This window comes from Trematomus bernacchii, unplaced genomic scaffold (genome assembly GCF_902827165.1).
Source record: "Trematomus bernacchii unplaced genomic scaffold, fTreBer1.1, whole genome shotgun sequence".
Lineage (NCBI taxonomy): Eukaryota > Metazoa > Chordata > Actinopteri > Perciformes > Nototheniidae > Trematomus > Trematomus bernacchii.
Genome location: NW_022987876.1, coordinates 875,068 through 889,825, shown reverse-complemented (window position 1 = coordinate 889,825; position 14,758 = coordinate 875,068). Strand labels below are relative to the sequence as shown.

The window sequence follows — 14,758 nt, the reverse complement described above, 5'->3', positions numbered from 1 at the left end:
AATTTACTTTAATGGTTTTTATTCATTATTTTGAATCCAAGACACCCTCAACTGAAAAACGGACATAGCAAAAACTGACAATTTAAGAACATCATGACACATTTCAAGCTAAATAAAGCATAGGATGCACATAATGTTTGTGTGATATTATAACATGCTTTCCAATAATAGGCAAAATATGATATTTTTGAAGAAAATAGTTAGAATAATTATAATTATCATCAATGGACATCAATGGACATGGAATGTACCCTAAATTGTAGAATCACTCAGCAGTTACATACACCAAACCTTCCAGTTATATTCCTATCAATATTATGAAGGCTTTTACAGAAGGGTTTGGTCATATATAATTCATAGCCTGAATTATATAACATTTTATACCTAAAAACATGGTGAAAATTGATATTTTAGGGCTGTTGACAGTATTTTCTGATTTATGGAGTGATACAAAGAGATATCCAAAATCCCTTCTGTAAAAGCCTTAGATACTAATATGACTACAAAATGAAACAATAATTTTGATCCTGGCTTTATCCAAAGTTCAGATTTCGGTTCCTGAAATGTGTTAAAATATGCGCATATTTCATGAGATAATGGTTCATTTGGATATTTAAACATGCTATTTCAGAAAACTTGTAATACAAAAAACAATTGCCTTATTGTAAGTAATTAACTGGAGAAATATTTAGCTGATATCTTTAAGTTAAAAATACCCTATTCACCTGGGGTGTCTCGCCTTAATTAGATGTTTGATAAGTGCAGATCACATAGTAAAACACGTACACAGATACATTATTTTGTATTTTTATTAAATTCGACAATGTCAATTTCACTTTCCACTATGTCCACCGTTGTTTTTCACAACCAATGGCAGAACTTTATTGAGGCCTGTAATTAGTCAACTACAGGTCTCTTGAGTCAGTCTTTTTCTTCCAAAAAGCTTGTGACAAGATGTTATTGCTCTTGGGGCATTAAAAACAAGATTTTAACTTTAGTTTTTTATATAATATCTGCATTTTCTATTGTGAAAAACTAAGTCTTAGTTATTTAATATATAGCGCCATCTCCTGGTTAAACCCTGAAATTGGAGAATAGTGGGAGGGCCTAACATTCCTGAATACTGGTCTTTGGCAGGCAACTGGCTGGCAACTGGCTGGCAGTCGGCAGGAAGCTGTATGCTGGGGTCCAAAATAAGAGGCTCCATCTGTATGTAGAAGTCAATACCAAAATAAGTGGGATCCTCGATTGCAATTTTGTACAAAAATAAAACAATAATCCCATTTATTTCAACATAAACTCCTTCATTGCCCTTTCCATACATTTGAAAACATCATGGTTACATTACATGGCAACTGAGGAGCCTGTGAATATTTGTTATTCATAAATACTAGATTTAACAATTAAAACACAATGGTATATTCCAACAAGTCCTCCAACTCATACGACCAAATGGGCCGATTGTTCAGGCCCTTATTATGACCAAATAGGTCGTTTGTTCAAGCGCTTAGTACGACCTATAATCACGTTTTAAAGTTTTCGACCTCTAGTGCTCCCGTTAACTGCAAACGTTACAGAGGGTCGTTTATTCACAAATAACCCTCTCTGTAAAATCCTAAATTGTAGGATAGTTTGGCATTAAAATGCTTTTTGATTCGATTTCTAGCGAGAAGTGTATATTGTACTTTTAGAATCCACGTCCAGTGGATGTGTAGGATCTATAGTGTGATAGATATCATGAAGATGATTTGAGGTTTCGCCAGGAGAACGTGTATATGCGGCAGCTTCCATGTAAAATTAGCGTCAACCCTCACAGGGTGAAAACAATATTTCCGGTCTCGAAGTTTTCATAATAAAACCAATGATCAAATGATTTAACAGTGATATCCGCAGTACTCATCCACTAAAAAACATCAGTTTATCCTTGTTAATTACACAACATTAATTGGTTTAAATTGTGTACAATGCTTTTGTGTTTTTCCCATAGGTTTTTCTATGTTTTTATTTTAAGGATAATAATAGCAATGTAACACTGTGTATGACACTTACTGTATAACACTGATTTGAAAAACATACAGAAAAAACGAATTCACTGCCCTTAATAAAGTATTTAAATATACATTTCAGGTGTGCTGTTTTGTTTAGATCATTAACATCTGGAGCTCTTTTAATGTCCTTTTTGATTATTGTTACACCAGGTCTTGTCAAAACCTTTATTCCATATTCAATATCCATTACTAAACAAAACAGCAATTCTACTCCACTACAATTCAGAGGTTAACCTGGTATTTTTACTCCACTACATTTATTTTAGTTACTTTGCAGATTCTGATTAATGATGTGAAATATAAACAACCCTTAAATCAGGCTTTAGTTACACCTGAGTAAAATTCAGGGAAAGGTGATTGTCAAGTGCCAACAATCAGGAGAGATATTTGATAGTTGCTGCTTGAGAAGACTAAACATTTATCTGCAGATCCTTATAAAGTATATTCATTACTCCTTATTCTCTACTAATAGTTAATTAAAGACGGTATATAATGGCTATTTTGCATATCCCTTTCAAGATTTCAAGATTTTCTAAGGTTCATTGACATATCATATACACAACTAATTCAATAACGTGCTTTAACCACTAGGCGGTGCACACAAGGTACACACAGCCATAATAACTTTGTATTATTAGTGTAGGACACTTGTGTATGTATAACATCTGAAGATGTGTAGTTTTATTCATGTTTTCACATAATTGTACAGGATATTGCTATATTATTTCTAGGGCTGTCAAGTTAACGCGTTAATAACGCGTTAACGCAAAAAAAAATTAACGCCACTAATTATTTTAACGCGATTAACGCATGTGTATTTTTTGTCCTCGGCCGCCGCGTAGTTTCAGAGCGCATCGAGTTTAAAATACCATCTACAAGCTGATGCTGACAGCCCCGCTCCTGCCGCCCGCTTGTGGCAGACCACACTTCCACGCTCACCGGCAGGCCCGGACTGGCCATCGGGAGGACCGGGAGGGTGTGTGTATGTGTGGCGCGAGCGAGGCACACCTTACGTGTTGTTGTTGTCGTTAGCATCTGGTGCTAGCTAGCTGCGCTAACGGATATAAGGAGCTGTTTCAATGAAAACAGAGGAGCGACATTTCGCCGACAACTGCGCCGAGCACTTGACTTTATGCAGGTAGCCAGACAGTGGGACATTGTACGAAAAGTCAGCACACTCAGCACGGATAGTGCGCGCAACATGATTGCAGCGTCCAGGCAGCTCCCGTTCGAGCATATATGCCTTGAGCTGCACATAGCTCCAACGATCCATCACAGTGTCTCCACATTCACATTCACTCACACACACACACACACACACACACACACACACACACACACTTTGTATTGTATTATTGTATGAGACAGGTTCCAGGTTGAATTGAGGCGAATATTTGTAATGTTCAGAGGTTGTTGTGTTTAATATTCATGAGAATATTTGCCATTGTTCAAATGATAATAAACAAACATATAAAGCATATTTGTCCACTCATATGTTGATAAGAGTATTAAAAACTTGAAAAATATCCCTCTAAGGTACATTTAGAACAGATAAAAAATGTGCGATTAATTTGCGATTAATCGCAATTAACTATGGACAATCATGCAATTAATCGCGATTAGATATTTTAATCGACTGACAGCCCTAATTATTTCACATGTTTTACTTCTAATATCTGATTTGTAAAACATCACAGACAGAAAGGTATATCCGTCATTAAACAGTAAGCTATTGCAATTCTGAATCCATAGATGTGTCTCCCATCACCCAAATCCCCTGACTATTCTCTCAACTCAGTATTTACATTCTTCTATTCAAAGAAAATCAGTAATATCTTTAAAAACTACAAGTCATTTTATATCAGCTGTGCACCGTTATGGTGTAAATATAACCTATCTACCAATTGGATCAAATATAAAAGTCAGCCGAATTAGTATTGATACTGCAAGGAGACGTATTGTGTGAAAAGAAATCTAAGATGTTGTTTAATTGCTGATATATTTATGATCCACGTCACGTTTTCAGTTTTGGCGGCAGTGCTTCCTGTTTGTCCAGAAGTCTTCTCATCAGGGCTCTATAAATACAGAACTACGGCAGATATGTAATATTTAATGCAGCCGAACCATGTATTACAATGCCGTTATGTGATGACTTTCAAAGAGAAAAGCAAGCACACTCGGAATAAAGTATTATTTTATTTTTAAAAAATGTTTTCGGATTTCCCAACGTGCATTGCGGCTAAACTATCGAATCACCGAGCTGAAGACCTTGCCTACGTCTGTTTCCGGTATTTTTTATGACGTTTGTATTTTGTTATACACACATTCCTTCACATTTAAATTTAAATTTACATTAAAGTATTTCGTGAGGCCTTCTAAAATGTTTTTAAATATAACTACGGTTCTAGTTGAAGAGTTTGTAAATTAACATGAACCGAAGCTGTTGCCTGGCAACGCAATCGCACAACGTCACGTCCGTTAATTCCACATCCACACCTTTATATATACAGTCTATGATCCACACACATGGATTAACATCGATTTAATACATTAATGTAGCCTTTGTTTCTGCTAAAAGAGGTGTCGACCAGCTAGAGTAACAAGAAAATCGGCAAAATCGAGTGTGACGATTAAAACAAATATTTTAAAGACATCTAATTTTGACAATAAAAACCGACCAATAGGCGCGGTAGACCATTTGCTTGGCACTTCCCGGTATTTCTCCCTGTTAACAATACCGTGTAACTGTCACGTTTGAAGGGGATTAACATCGATTTAATACATTAATGTAGCCTTTGTTTCTGCTAAAAGAGGTGTCGACCAATAGTCTTGGTAGAGCATTTGCTTGGCACTTCCGGGTATTTCTCCACTGGTTGGGCCATGTTAACAACACCGTGTAACTGTCACGTTTGAAGGGACGAAACCGTGACATATTCACGTCTCCCAGCATGGTAGATCGTCACATGTTCACGTCTTGCCGTGATACCGAGTTGCTCCTTGCAGTATCAACACTAATTCGGCTGACTTTTTTATTTGATCCAATTGGTAGATAGGCTATATTTACACCATAACGGTGCACAGCTGATAGAAAGGGACTTGTAGTTTTTAAAGATATTACTGATTTTCTTTGAATTAAAGAATGTAAATACTGAGTTGAGAGAATAGTCAGGGGTTTTGGGTGATGGGAGACACATCTATGGATTCAGAATTTCAATAGCTGATATTATTATGTCACTGTTTTTTTTAACCCGCACCGCCTAGTGGTTAAAGCACGTTATTGAATTTTGTTGTTGAATGTTATATTTGATGAAAACATTTAAATATTAAGAGTAGCCTACATACAAAATAGGGGGAAAGTAGAAGGTCAATGCTAGAAATATAGAATAGAAAATATCAAGAAGATACTGTAGTGATCTCTACAATAAAACAGTTTAGTGCAGGACGTCCAAAGATATTAATAGGAGGATGTGCAAAACAGACAAACTAATAAGGCTTTATTTAAACATTAAAGAATACTTTAACCTGTGAAGCCCGAGAGACCCCGGTACCGGGGCACTGCCACAACATCTTGCAGGAAACAGTGTCTGAGGGCATGTTCATTTAATAAACTATGAATGTTTTATATCCATGTAACGGGAAGAAACTCATCTAACTGATCATTTTTACATCAACAATGCTAACGCTGAGCCTCTGAATTAGCAACGAGCGAGCAACAGATTACTGCACCGAAAATCACTCACAAAACCTTATTATTGATCTTTTCTCCACATCCATGACATCGTTTCACATCGTGAGGTGACACAGAATCGAAGGATACCCTCATTATCACTAAATTATACGAAATCGCGACGTTATAAACAAAAACAGACATCAAAACATGTGGCGCTAGGTAGCTAAAAATGCTAACATGGTTACCTTGTCTCTGTAGTCTGCTCCAAAGTGGTCTTCAATGGCATTAAAACGATAAAAAACTCTGCTGAAGTTAATCCATAGGTTAATCCAATGTGTCTGTGTCCCTTTGAAATGATTTCTGATAATCCATGAGCAATAAAACTGCTTTTCCGTTTCTAGATGTCAGAGCTAGAGTGTAGTTTGCTCTGATGCTAAACTACATGTGCGAAGCCCCCACCTTTTTGTTTTACAACATGTGTGTGGGGGTGTCCCCCTTCGATTCTATTGGCTCTAACGGTCAGAAAGAGGTGTCAACCATCAAAATCGACAAAGGGGGGCCAGAGATATGGAAAAAAAAACATTTCCACCCAAATCACCTCAGAGGTGGAGTTTTTTTGGCTAAACCTCTCTAAAAAGGTCAAATGTCACTTGTTTTGCATCAATCTTGATACAGGGTACTTATTATATGTTGTACTTTGGATTCCTGAAGCTTTTAGTCTACCTTTCCATCATCCAAGGGTAGTTTTCACTATAAGTAAAAAAGAATCTTTGGACGGACACTATAATTTACAGGTTTTTACTATGTAAAATCTGAATTTTCGTTAAAATAAAAAACATCTATATTGTTCTGACTTTTCTACATTTATCATTACTTTGAGAAAAAAGATTATTAATTTAACCCTTTTAGAAGGGAAGATATGGTCATTTGTTCTGGGAATGTCATTTTCCAGCCTGAGACCTGAAAAACAGACTCAGGGCTTAACAGGTTAAGTTAAGTTCTTCTTTTGAATAAGAAAAAAACGTTGGGGGTATCAACAGATAAATATTAAGTCTGACAAAGTACTTAACGTCTAATATATTGCATAGTTTATTTTGGCCCTTGACAATCACCTTCCCTGAATTTGACTCAGGTGTAACTAAAGTCTGATTTAAGGGTTGTTTATATTTCACATCATTAATCAGAATCTGCAAAGTAACTAAAATAAATGTAGTGGAGTAAAAATACCAGGTTAACCTCTGAATTGTAGTGGAGTAGAACAAAGTAGTACATGCTGCTGTAGCAAAAACATTTCCCAACTTGGGATCAATAAAGTATCTTATCTTATCTTATCTTAAGATGATCGATGGCTACTGCCATATTTGCAAAATTTACCTCTGAACCTTGACAAGTGCATGTTTCAGGCTTATCAATGAACAACAGGAGGGGTCACAGACATAAGACCAGCTGTTAAATAAAGCTCTTCTGACCTGAGCTGTCAGGTGGGTATATTAATGCTGCCCATTATGGACACAAGCAATTTTCACCAATGTATTAATTATATGTTTTAAATTTGATAACACCACTGTGTTTCATATCCCCTAAACCTCCAGGGGTGTAAACAGTGTAATACTGGCGTCTTTTAAAACTACAATTCCCAGTAGAGACGTGCCATAGAACATGTTGCGAAACACACAATAGCCAGCATGTGTAATTCTGGGGGGGGGGGCTGGGCTGGACCCGTCCAAGTCCAGTGTTGGATAGTCTGCCGTGGTTCCATTCCATTTCAAAGAGCTGTTTGACGCTCGGCGTAACCTTGTCGCACTGCAAGTCCAACATCCAATCACAGAGCTTGAGGACTAATCACGGGGTTTGTAAAGCAAGGCGGATGTTGTAGTCCCAAACGATAGCTGGGGATTCTGGGTAGTGTAGTGTCTTCGGAAACTCTGTAGTGTCTACACTCCGAAAAAACTATTTGTTTCTCCGAATCGAAGGTTAAAAACACAAAAGCATTGTACACAATTTAAACCAATCAATATTGTGTAATTAACAAGGATAAACTGGTGTTTTTTAGTGGATGAGTAATGCAGATATCACTGTGTAATCATTTGACAGTGAGGGGAATACTACCGGTTTTATTTTGAAAACTTCGAGACCGGAAATACTGTTTTCACCCCGTGAGGGTTGACGCCAGGGGCGGACTGGCCATCGGGACGTTCGGGACGAATCCCGATGGGCCGGTACTGAAGTGGTCGGACGATGTGGGCCGGTCGGATAACTCACTAGCACCCCCCCCCCCCCCACGTCGACAATGTCCTCGCGGTATTTACTTGCGGCACCGAGGTGGGATAACTCACTAGCACGCCCCCCCCCCGTTGATAATTTACCGAGGTGGGCCGGCGGTATCGAAGTGGGCCGGTCGAGAGTCCCGGGCTGATTTGTAGTCCCAGTCCGCCCCTGGTTGACGCTAACTTTACATGGAAGCTGCCTCATATACACGTTATCCAGGCGAGACCTCAAATCATCTTCGTAATATCTATCAAACTATAGATCCTACACATCCACTGGACGTAGATTATAAAAGTACAATATACACCTCTCGCTAGAAATCTAATCAAAAAGCATTTTAATGGCCAAACTATTGCACAATTTAGGATTTTCCAGAGAGGGTTATTTGTGAATAACAGAATCTCCGGAGCGTTTGCAATCAACGGGAGCATGTTGTTTCTTACACGACCACTAGAGGTGCTACATTTTAAAACGTGACTCTGGGTCGTAATATGCGGCTGAACAATCGACCTATATGGTCCTTTTTTGTAGGAGGACAGGCTGATATATTCATAATAAATAAAGACAGACAACATGTATAAAGTATAAATATTGACTCTTTTATTATACACATTACCCTTTCTTTCTCTGAGCAATATAGAGTGAAGACACATATTTAATACTTTACGTTATCATATATCTACCATCTTATGGAAACAAGACAGCAAAGAAGCTATTAAATAACATCTTTCAGGACTTTGAAGATCAATTTGTGCCTTTGGTTGCATCTGATCCTTAAATAAAATACAGGGTTTTGTCTGCACGGGGTAACAGAAAGAAATCTGAGTATCAAATAGGTTCTCGAGATAATTTATACATCTTATAAACAAGATCAGCGCCACAGTACTCATACTATATCTTTCTAGAAAAACCCCTGAATATCATTTAAAACGTTTAAAGCAACAGTCAGGAATGTTTCTAACGTAAGAGACGGCCATCTTTATGTTCTGCACACTGTGACTAACAAAGTGGGAGAAGAGACGCAAAATTGTGTCTAAATAAACATGAGAATGTCCAAAACATTAGATAACAGGACATTTTCCTCACCATTTAACTACATTTAATTCCCATTTGTTCATTTCTGACCGTCACAATTCTTTACCTTCACTTTCCCAGGGGTTTTCCTTTTGAATATGATGATAATCTTTTCTCGAACTGCTTTGATTTGCAGTCCGTAGATAATAGCGTTCATAGCCGGAGAGACCATGTGGAGCAAGATGGACGCCAGCTTCCTGTGATCCGATAGGTGAGGGAAGCGGTGCAGGATGATGATGATGCAGCCTGAGAACAGCAGGATGGCGTACGCGGCCAGGTGAGTGGCGCAGGTCTGCAGCGCCTTGCTGTTCAGAGCCTTGTTCTTACTGCGCAGACACACCATGGCGATGCTCAGGTAGGTGAGCATGACGCTGCACAGGGAGGATCCCAGGATGAGCATGGCGGTGCCGAGGCCGTAGATGTGGATGATGAGAACGTTTTCGCAGGACAGCTTGAACAAGGAGGCGTTGTCGCAGAACGGGTTGAGGATAACCCTCCTGCAAGGCAAGGCAAGTTTATTTATAAAGCACTTTTCAACACAAGGCAATTCGGTACCACTTTACAATAAGACTACCCTTATAAAGGAATCATAAAGGGTTTATAATAAGGTTATGAATTAGGTTGTTAGCTTATTCATGATTTATAAAGTGTTCACAACATGATTAATAAATGAATTACAAACTATTCATGAACCATTTATAAGGGTAGTCTTATTGTAAAGTGGTACCGGCAATTCAACGTGCTTTACAAAAATGAAAGATATAGAGTGCCACAGTGACTCGTCCTAAAACCCGGAAGTAAACTCCTTCCGGTTCGTTTGACAAAAAAGCAATGCAATTTCTCCATAGAATTTTGATAATCATAAACCTATCGATCATAAATCTATCGATTAGATTTATGATTCGAAAATGATAAAGGTAGGGTAGACATGTGGAGATTATCCGACTGAACAAAACGTGATCCGTCTCTTAAATGTGTGTCAACCACAGACCTTATTTCCAGCTATTTTCCAAAATCCTATGGAGAAATTGCATTGCTTTTTTGTCAAAGGAACCCATGCGCAGCTTACTTCCGGGGTTTAGGACGCGTCACTGTGGCACTCTATTAAGAGCATAAAACACCTTAGAAACATTAAAAAGCAAAGATAATAAAACATGAATAAAAGTTACAGTGCAGTTTAAGATGTGAATAGTTCAATTAAAAGTAACAGCAAAAAGAAAGTCTTCAGCCTGGATTTAAAAGTAGTAAGAGTTGCAGCGGACCTGCAGGTTTCTGGGAGTTTGTTCCAGATATTTGACAATATCCCTAGCCAAATTCTCACATTCCTCTATCTAGTCTTCCCGTGAAATTATAGTTCTTTTGACAGTTTTCTAAGCTTTTTATATTCCTTTCATCCTTCTCTTTCATCCATTTTGAATCCCCAGACAACACATTTTCCCCTGGTTTACTGTTACACGAACCCATCTTAGACAATTTAACCACCTGCAGCGAGACAGACGCACACTGAGGCCGATGAGGATCCCCACCAGCAGGAAAGAGATCGACCACGCCCACACCGACAGACCCAGCACCATCCTGTGGGTCATGATGGTGGCGTAACGCAGCGGCTTGCAGATGGCCACGTAGCGATCGAACGCCATGATGATCAGCACGGTGTGAGCGATGCATGCATGGAAGTGAGCACAGAAGGCCTGGAGGACGCACTCATCATAGGACATGAAGCGCTGAGACATGGGGATAAACACGTCACTCAGGATCCTCGGGATGATGGCGGAGGCCCCGAACACATCGTTAATACTCATTGTGCAGAACAGCAGGTACATGGGCTGGTGCAGGCTGCGCTCCATGCTGATCAGAACCACCAGGCCGATGTTGGACACCATGATGAAGATGTAGATGAGGAGGAGGAGGATGAAGGCAGGGACGGAGGACTGAGGCGTGACCTTCAACCCCTCCACAATTAGAACATCCAAATCTAAAGTTTGGTTCTCCATTCTGCGAGGGGAGGATCCTGCAGAGAGAGAACAGTGACTGTGATGTGCAGTGCAAAGTTAAATACACTTTACAAACAAAGGAAACTACAGGAGTACAAAGGATCTTCGGTACCACTTTACAATAAGATTACCCTTATAAAAGGTTTACGAATAGTTTGTAATTCATATATTATTTAGATTGTGAACACTTTATAAATCATTAATAAGCTTTTATAAGACATGAGATAAACAGGGCTACTCTGACCGGTTGCTTGCCAAATAGTGAGCCCACATTTATCTGTACTGCTAAGCCTATTAGAAATGGTAGTAACTCATTAATAAATGGGAATGTGTTTTACACTTTACAAGGCTCCCTTTTGGCAACTATAAAAGTTATTAACTCGTAAATAAATGGTCATAAAGAGATGCCAAGAAACATCAAGATGAAAGGGGGGAGAATCAACTCAGTGAACAACAGATACCAAGGATGTGGACCAAGGATTACTTTGTCTCCTTCATCAGCCAGCATCCTTGGTATCTGTTGTTCACTGAGTTGATTCTCGCTAAGTAGCCAATATAAGGCTTAGTCATCTTGCCAAATAGTGAGCCTGTGTTGATGTATGAAAACTATGTTAGAACTGGTTTATAAATGGTTCTTAATGATTAATAAAGTGTTTACAACCTAATTCATAACCTAATTATAAACCCTTTATGAATCCTTTATAAGGGTAGTCTTATTGTAAAGTGGTACCGGATCTTCTAAATATGCTGCATGTTTTGTAACTGAAGGCCGAACTCACAGTTAAAGTCCTTTGCGAACACTAAACCTGCAACAATTAGAAAAAAAGTAAATATTTAATTTCCAGAATGAAGCTCAAACTGTGATCATACAAAAGAGCATTTTGCTGCTTATGTGGCATTTGCAAGTATTTAAGTGAAGAGACATTTGGTGCAAAATGTTCCCTTTAATATGCATATGAGCCTCTTTGCAAAGTCATACCAATTCACAAAGATCAGCGCTAACAGTCATGGTGAAATATTTAGCATCTTCAGTGAGTTGTGTTCACTCAAAGCATTTTATCTGAGGGGTCTCGCCCAGACTTTCCACTGGTAATGACTGCGTTGAAATGTCTTTCTTAAATTGTGTGCGGAAAAGATTATTTTACAATTGAATTTCCAAGATTAAAGATATTTACAAGTGCATTTCAGATATGTACCGACATGATCATCAAGATGATTATATTTCACATCATTAATCAGAGTAGAAGTACACAGTTGAAGATTGAAATACTCAAGAATAAGTACTTCAGAATTGTACTATACAGTATATGAGTAAATGTACTTAGTTACTTTACACCTTTGAAAGCAGACATATCAATAATTACATTTTTATATTAATTAATAACATGTTTCCAAGCGACCATTGAGTTGTTGATCCAATTTTCTAGAATGGACGCTAGTTAGAACGGCATTATTAATATGTCAGCTTAGAGTTATAACAAATCAACATAAAAAGTAATACATATTTGTAATTGAATTTGAATAGAAGTCAAAGGTAGAAGAGACAAATTGTTATTAAGTTCCAGGTAAGTACACTCAAGTTTTCCATTGGTAAGAAACTGAAATAAAGAACTTATTAAGAACTCATGAGAAGTGAGTTCTAGATACCTGAACACGTTTTACTATTGACTTCTATACAAACTCAATTACAGATATCTATGATTCATTTTGGACATTTAATAACTCCACATTTTGACTATAAACAACAGATAGAAACAGATAATAAAACATCCTGAAATGTTAGGGTTAGGGTTAGAAACGAAGAGACTTAACAAAGGTATATTGGCTCATTCAATAAACGCCCTACTAAATAAAATAAGTAAATCTGATATTTTTGCAATAGTTACATTTTGTGCGTGTACTAACTTCAGTTTTGTGAAGTTATTTTAAAGTTCAAGCCTTGCAGTGAAGCTATTAGAGATTAGAGATTTGATAGCCTAAGTAAACAGGGGAAAGTTTGATAAAGTGTGTGTGAGAGTGTGTGAGGCTCACCTCTGACGGGGACCTCCTCCAGCCTGACGGAGGTGAACTGTAGATACTTTTTATAATCTGATGGAGACTGGGACTCCAACCAGGAGGGTGTACTGGCTTCCCAGTGCCCTACAGGCAACCCTCAGGGACCTTTCACTGAGTCATTAACTTGTTTTGGTTTCAACTTTTTCAAACTCCTAAAGATTTTCATGCAACCTTTATTTTACACTTGGAAATACATTGAGATAAAACCCAAAAACAAAAACAAGATTTCCTAGCCACCAAAACACACCAATAATAATAAATAAAGCAGTTAAAATCTATGGCAAATGGATAAACCATCACAAGCCTGGAATTGAAATAGAACATTTTTCCAATCTGATAAACAGCATGTGTGAAAGACACCATTGTCCAAGACTGATAAGAAGTTCCCCACAAGTGGCCTACTACAATTCAGAGAACATGGTTGTACTTTCAAATAAAGTTTATGCCATTATATTATTGCCATTTCAGTCACATTACCTTCTTATTTACCCCAAATATCAACACACTTACTTCCTGACTCGAGAGAAGGTGGGATTCACTTTCTCGATATCTTAGCAAAATACAGGAGACTTCACATATTTGAAATTAAACTTGAGTTGAAATGTTGGTGTGGTGCGAGTGAGGGGGGCCAGGGTGCTGTTGCTAACCCCCCTACGTTGTGCCCCTGGTTTAGTATGGTGTCACAAGTTTGAAGATGGGTGTGGTCCGAGCTGTGCCTTTTACACAACGCCTTCACTGTGTTTACTCTCATTAGAACAGCTAAAGAGCGACCGCAGGCTGCTACATTTTAACCACACACACCTTTACACACACACACCTCTACACACACACACCTCTACACACACACACACCTCTACACACACTCACACCTCTACACACATCGAACTGCCCGATTAATCCCCCTATTACTCGTTTTATGAAGGAGATGTCCGGTCACTAAGGCGCATGATGTGTGTGTGTGTTTGTGCTCTGCTCAGCTCTGTGTGTGTGTCAAATGACCATGAACAGTAATTTACACACATCTGGCCAACTCCATATGTATATGTGCGTGAAATTCGTTTAATCTTAATGTCGCACTGTCTGCACACAAACACACACACACACACACACACACACACACACACACACACACACACACACACACACACACACACACACACACACACACACACACACACATATCATGCGCCCTGGTACATACACTATTCCGTTGTATTGGCTTTGATACAATATTTCTTTGTGCACAGACAGGAAAACAATGAGACGGTGTCATATGGGAGCACCTTTGACAAATGACCATATCTTCACTTCTAAAAGGGGTAAATTGATAATGTTTTTTCTCAAAGTAATGATAAACCTGTGAGTTGGATGTAGAAAAGTCAGAATCAATATAGATGTTTTTATTTTAAAGTAAATTCAGATTGAACATAGTAAAAAAAATTTAAATTATAGTGTCTGTCCAAAAAAGAAACATTACTTATAGTGAAAACCACCCTTGAATGATGGGATAGTAGACTAAAAGATTTAGGAATCCAAACTATAACATATAATAAGTACCCTGTATCAAGATTGATGCAAAACAAGTGACATTTGACCTTTTTAGAGAGGTTTCGAAAAAGTAGGTCCAGGCGGACTCACCTCTCTGTAAC

At 38.2% G+C, this 14,758-nt stretch overlaps 1 protein-coding gene across 1 annotated transcript; it reads right to left on the bottom strand.

The window, feature by feature from the left end:
• Window positions 1-9,100: 9,100 nt before the first annotated feature.
• LOC117469528 (olfactory receptor 5B17-like) lies at window positions 9,101-11,054 on the bottom strand. Its single transcript, XM_034113956.1, has 2 exons — window positions 10,543-11,054; window positions 9,101-9,557 (listed from the first exon to the last, which is right to left on the bottom strand). The coding sequence occupies exons 1-2, from the start codon at window positions 11,052-11,054 to the stop codon at window positions 9,101-9,103; spliced, it is 969 nt and encodes a 322-aa protein (XP_033969847.1).
• Between the last annotated feature and the right edge of the window lie 3,704 nt (window positions 11,055-14,758).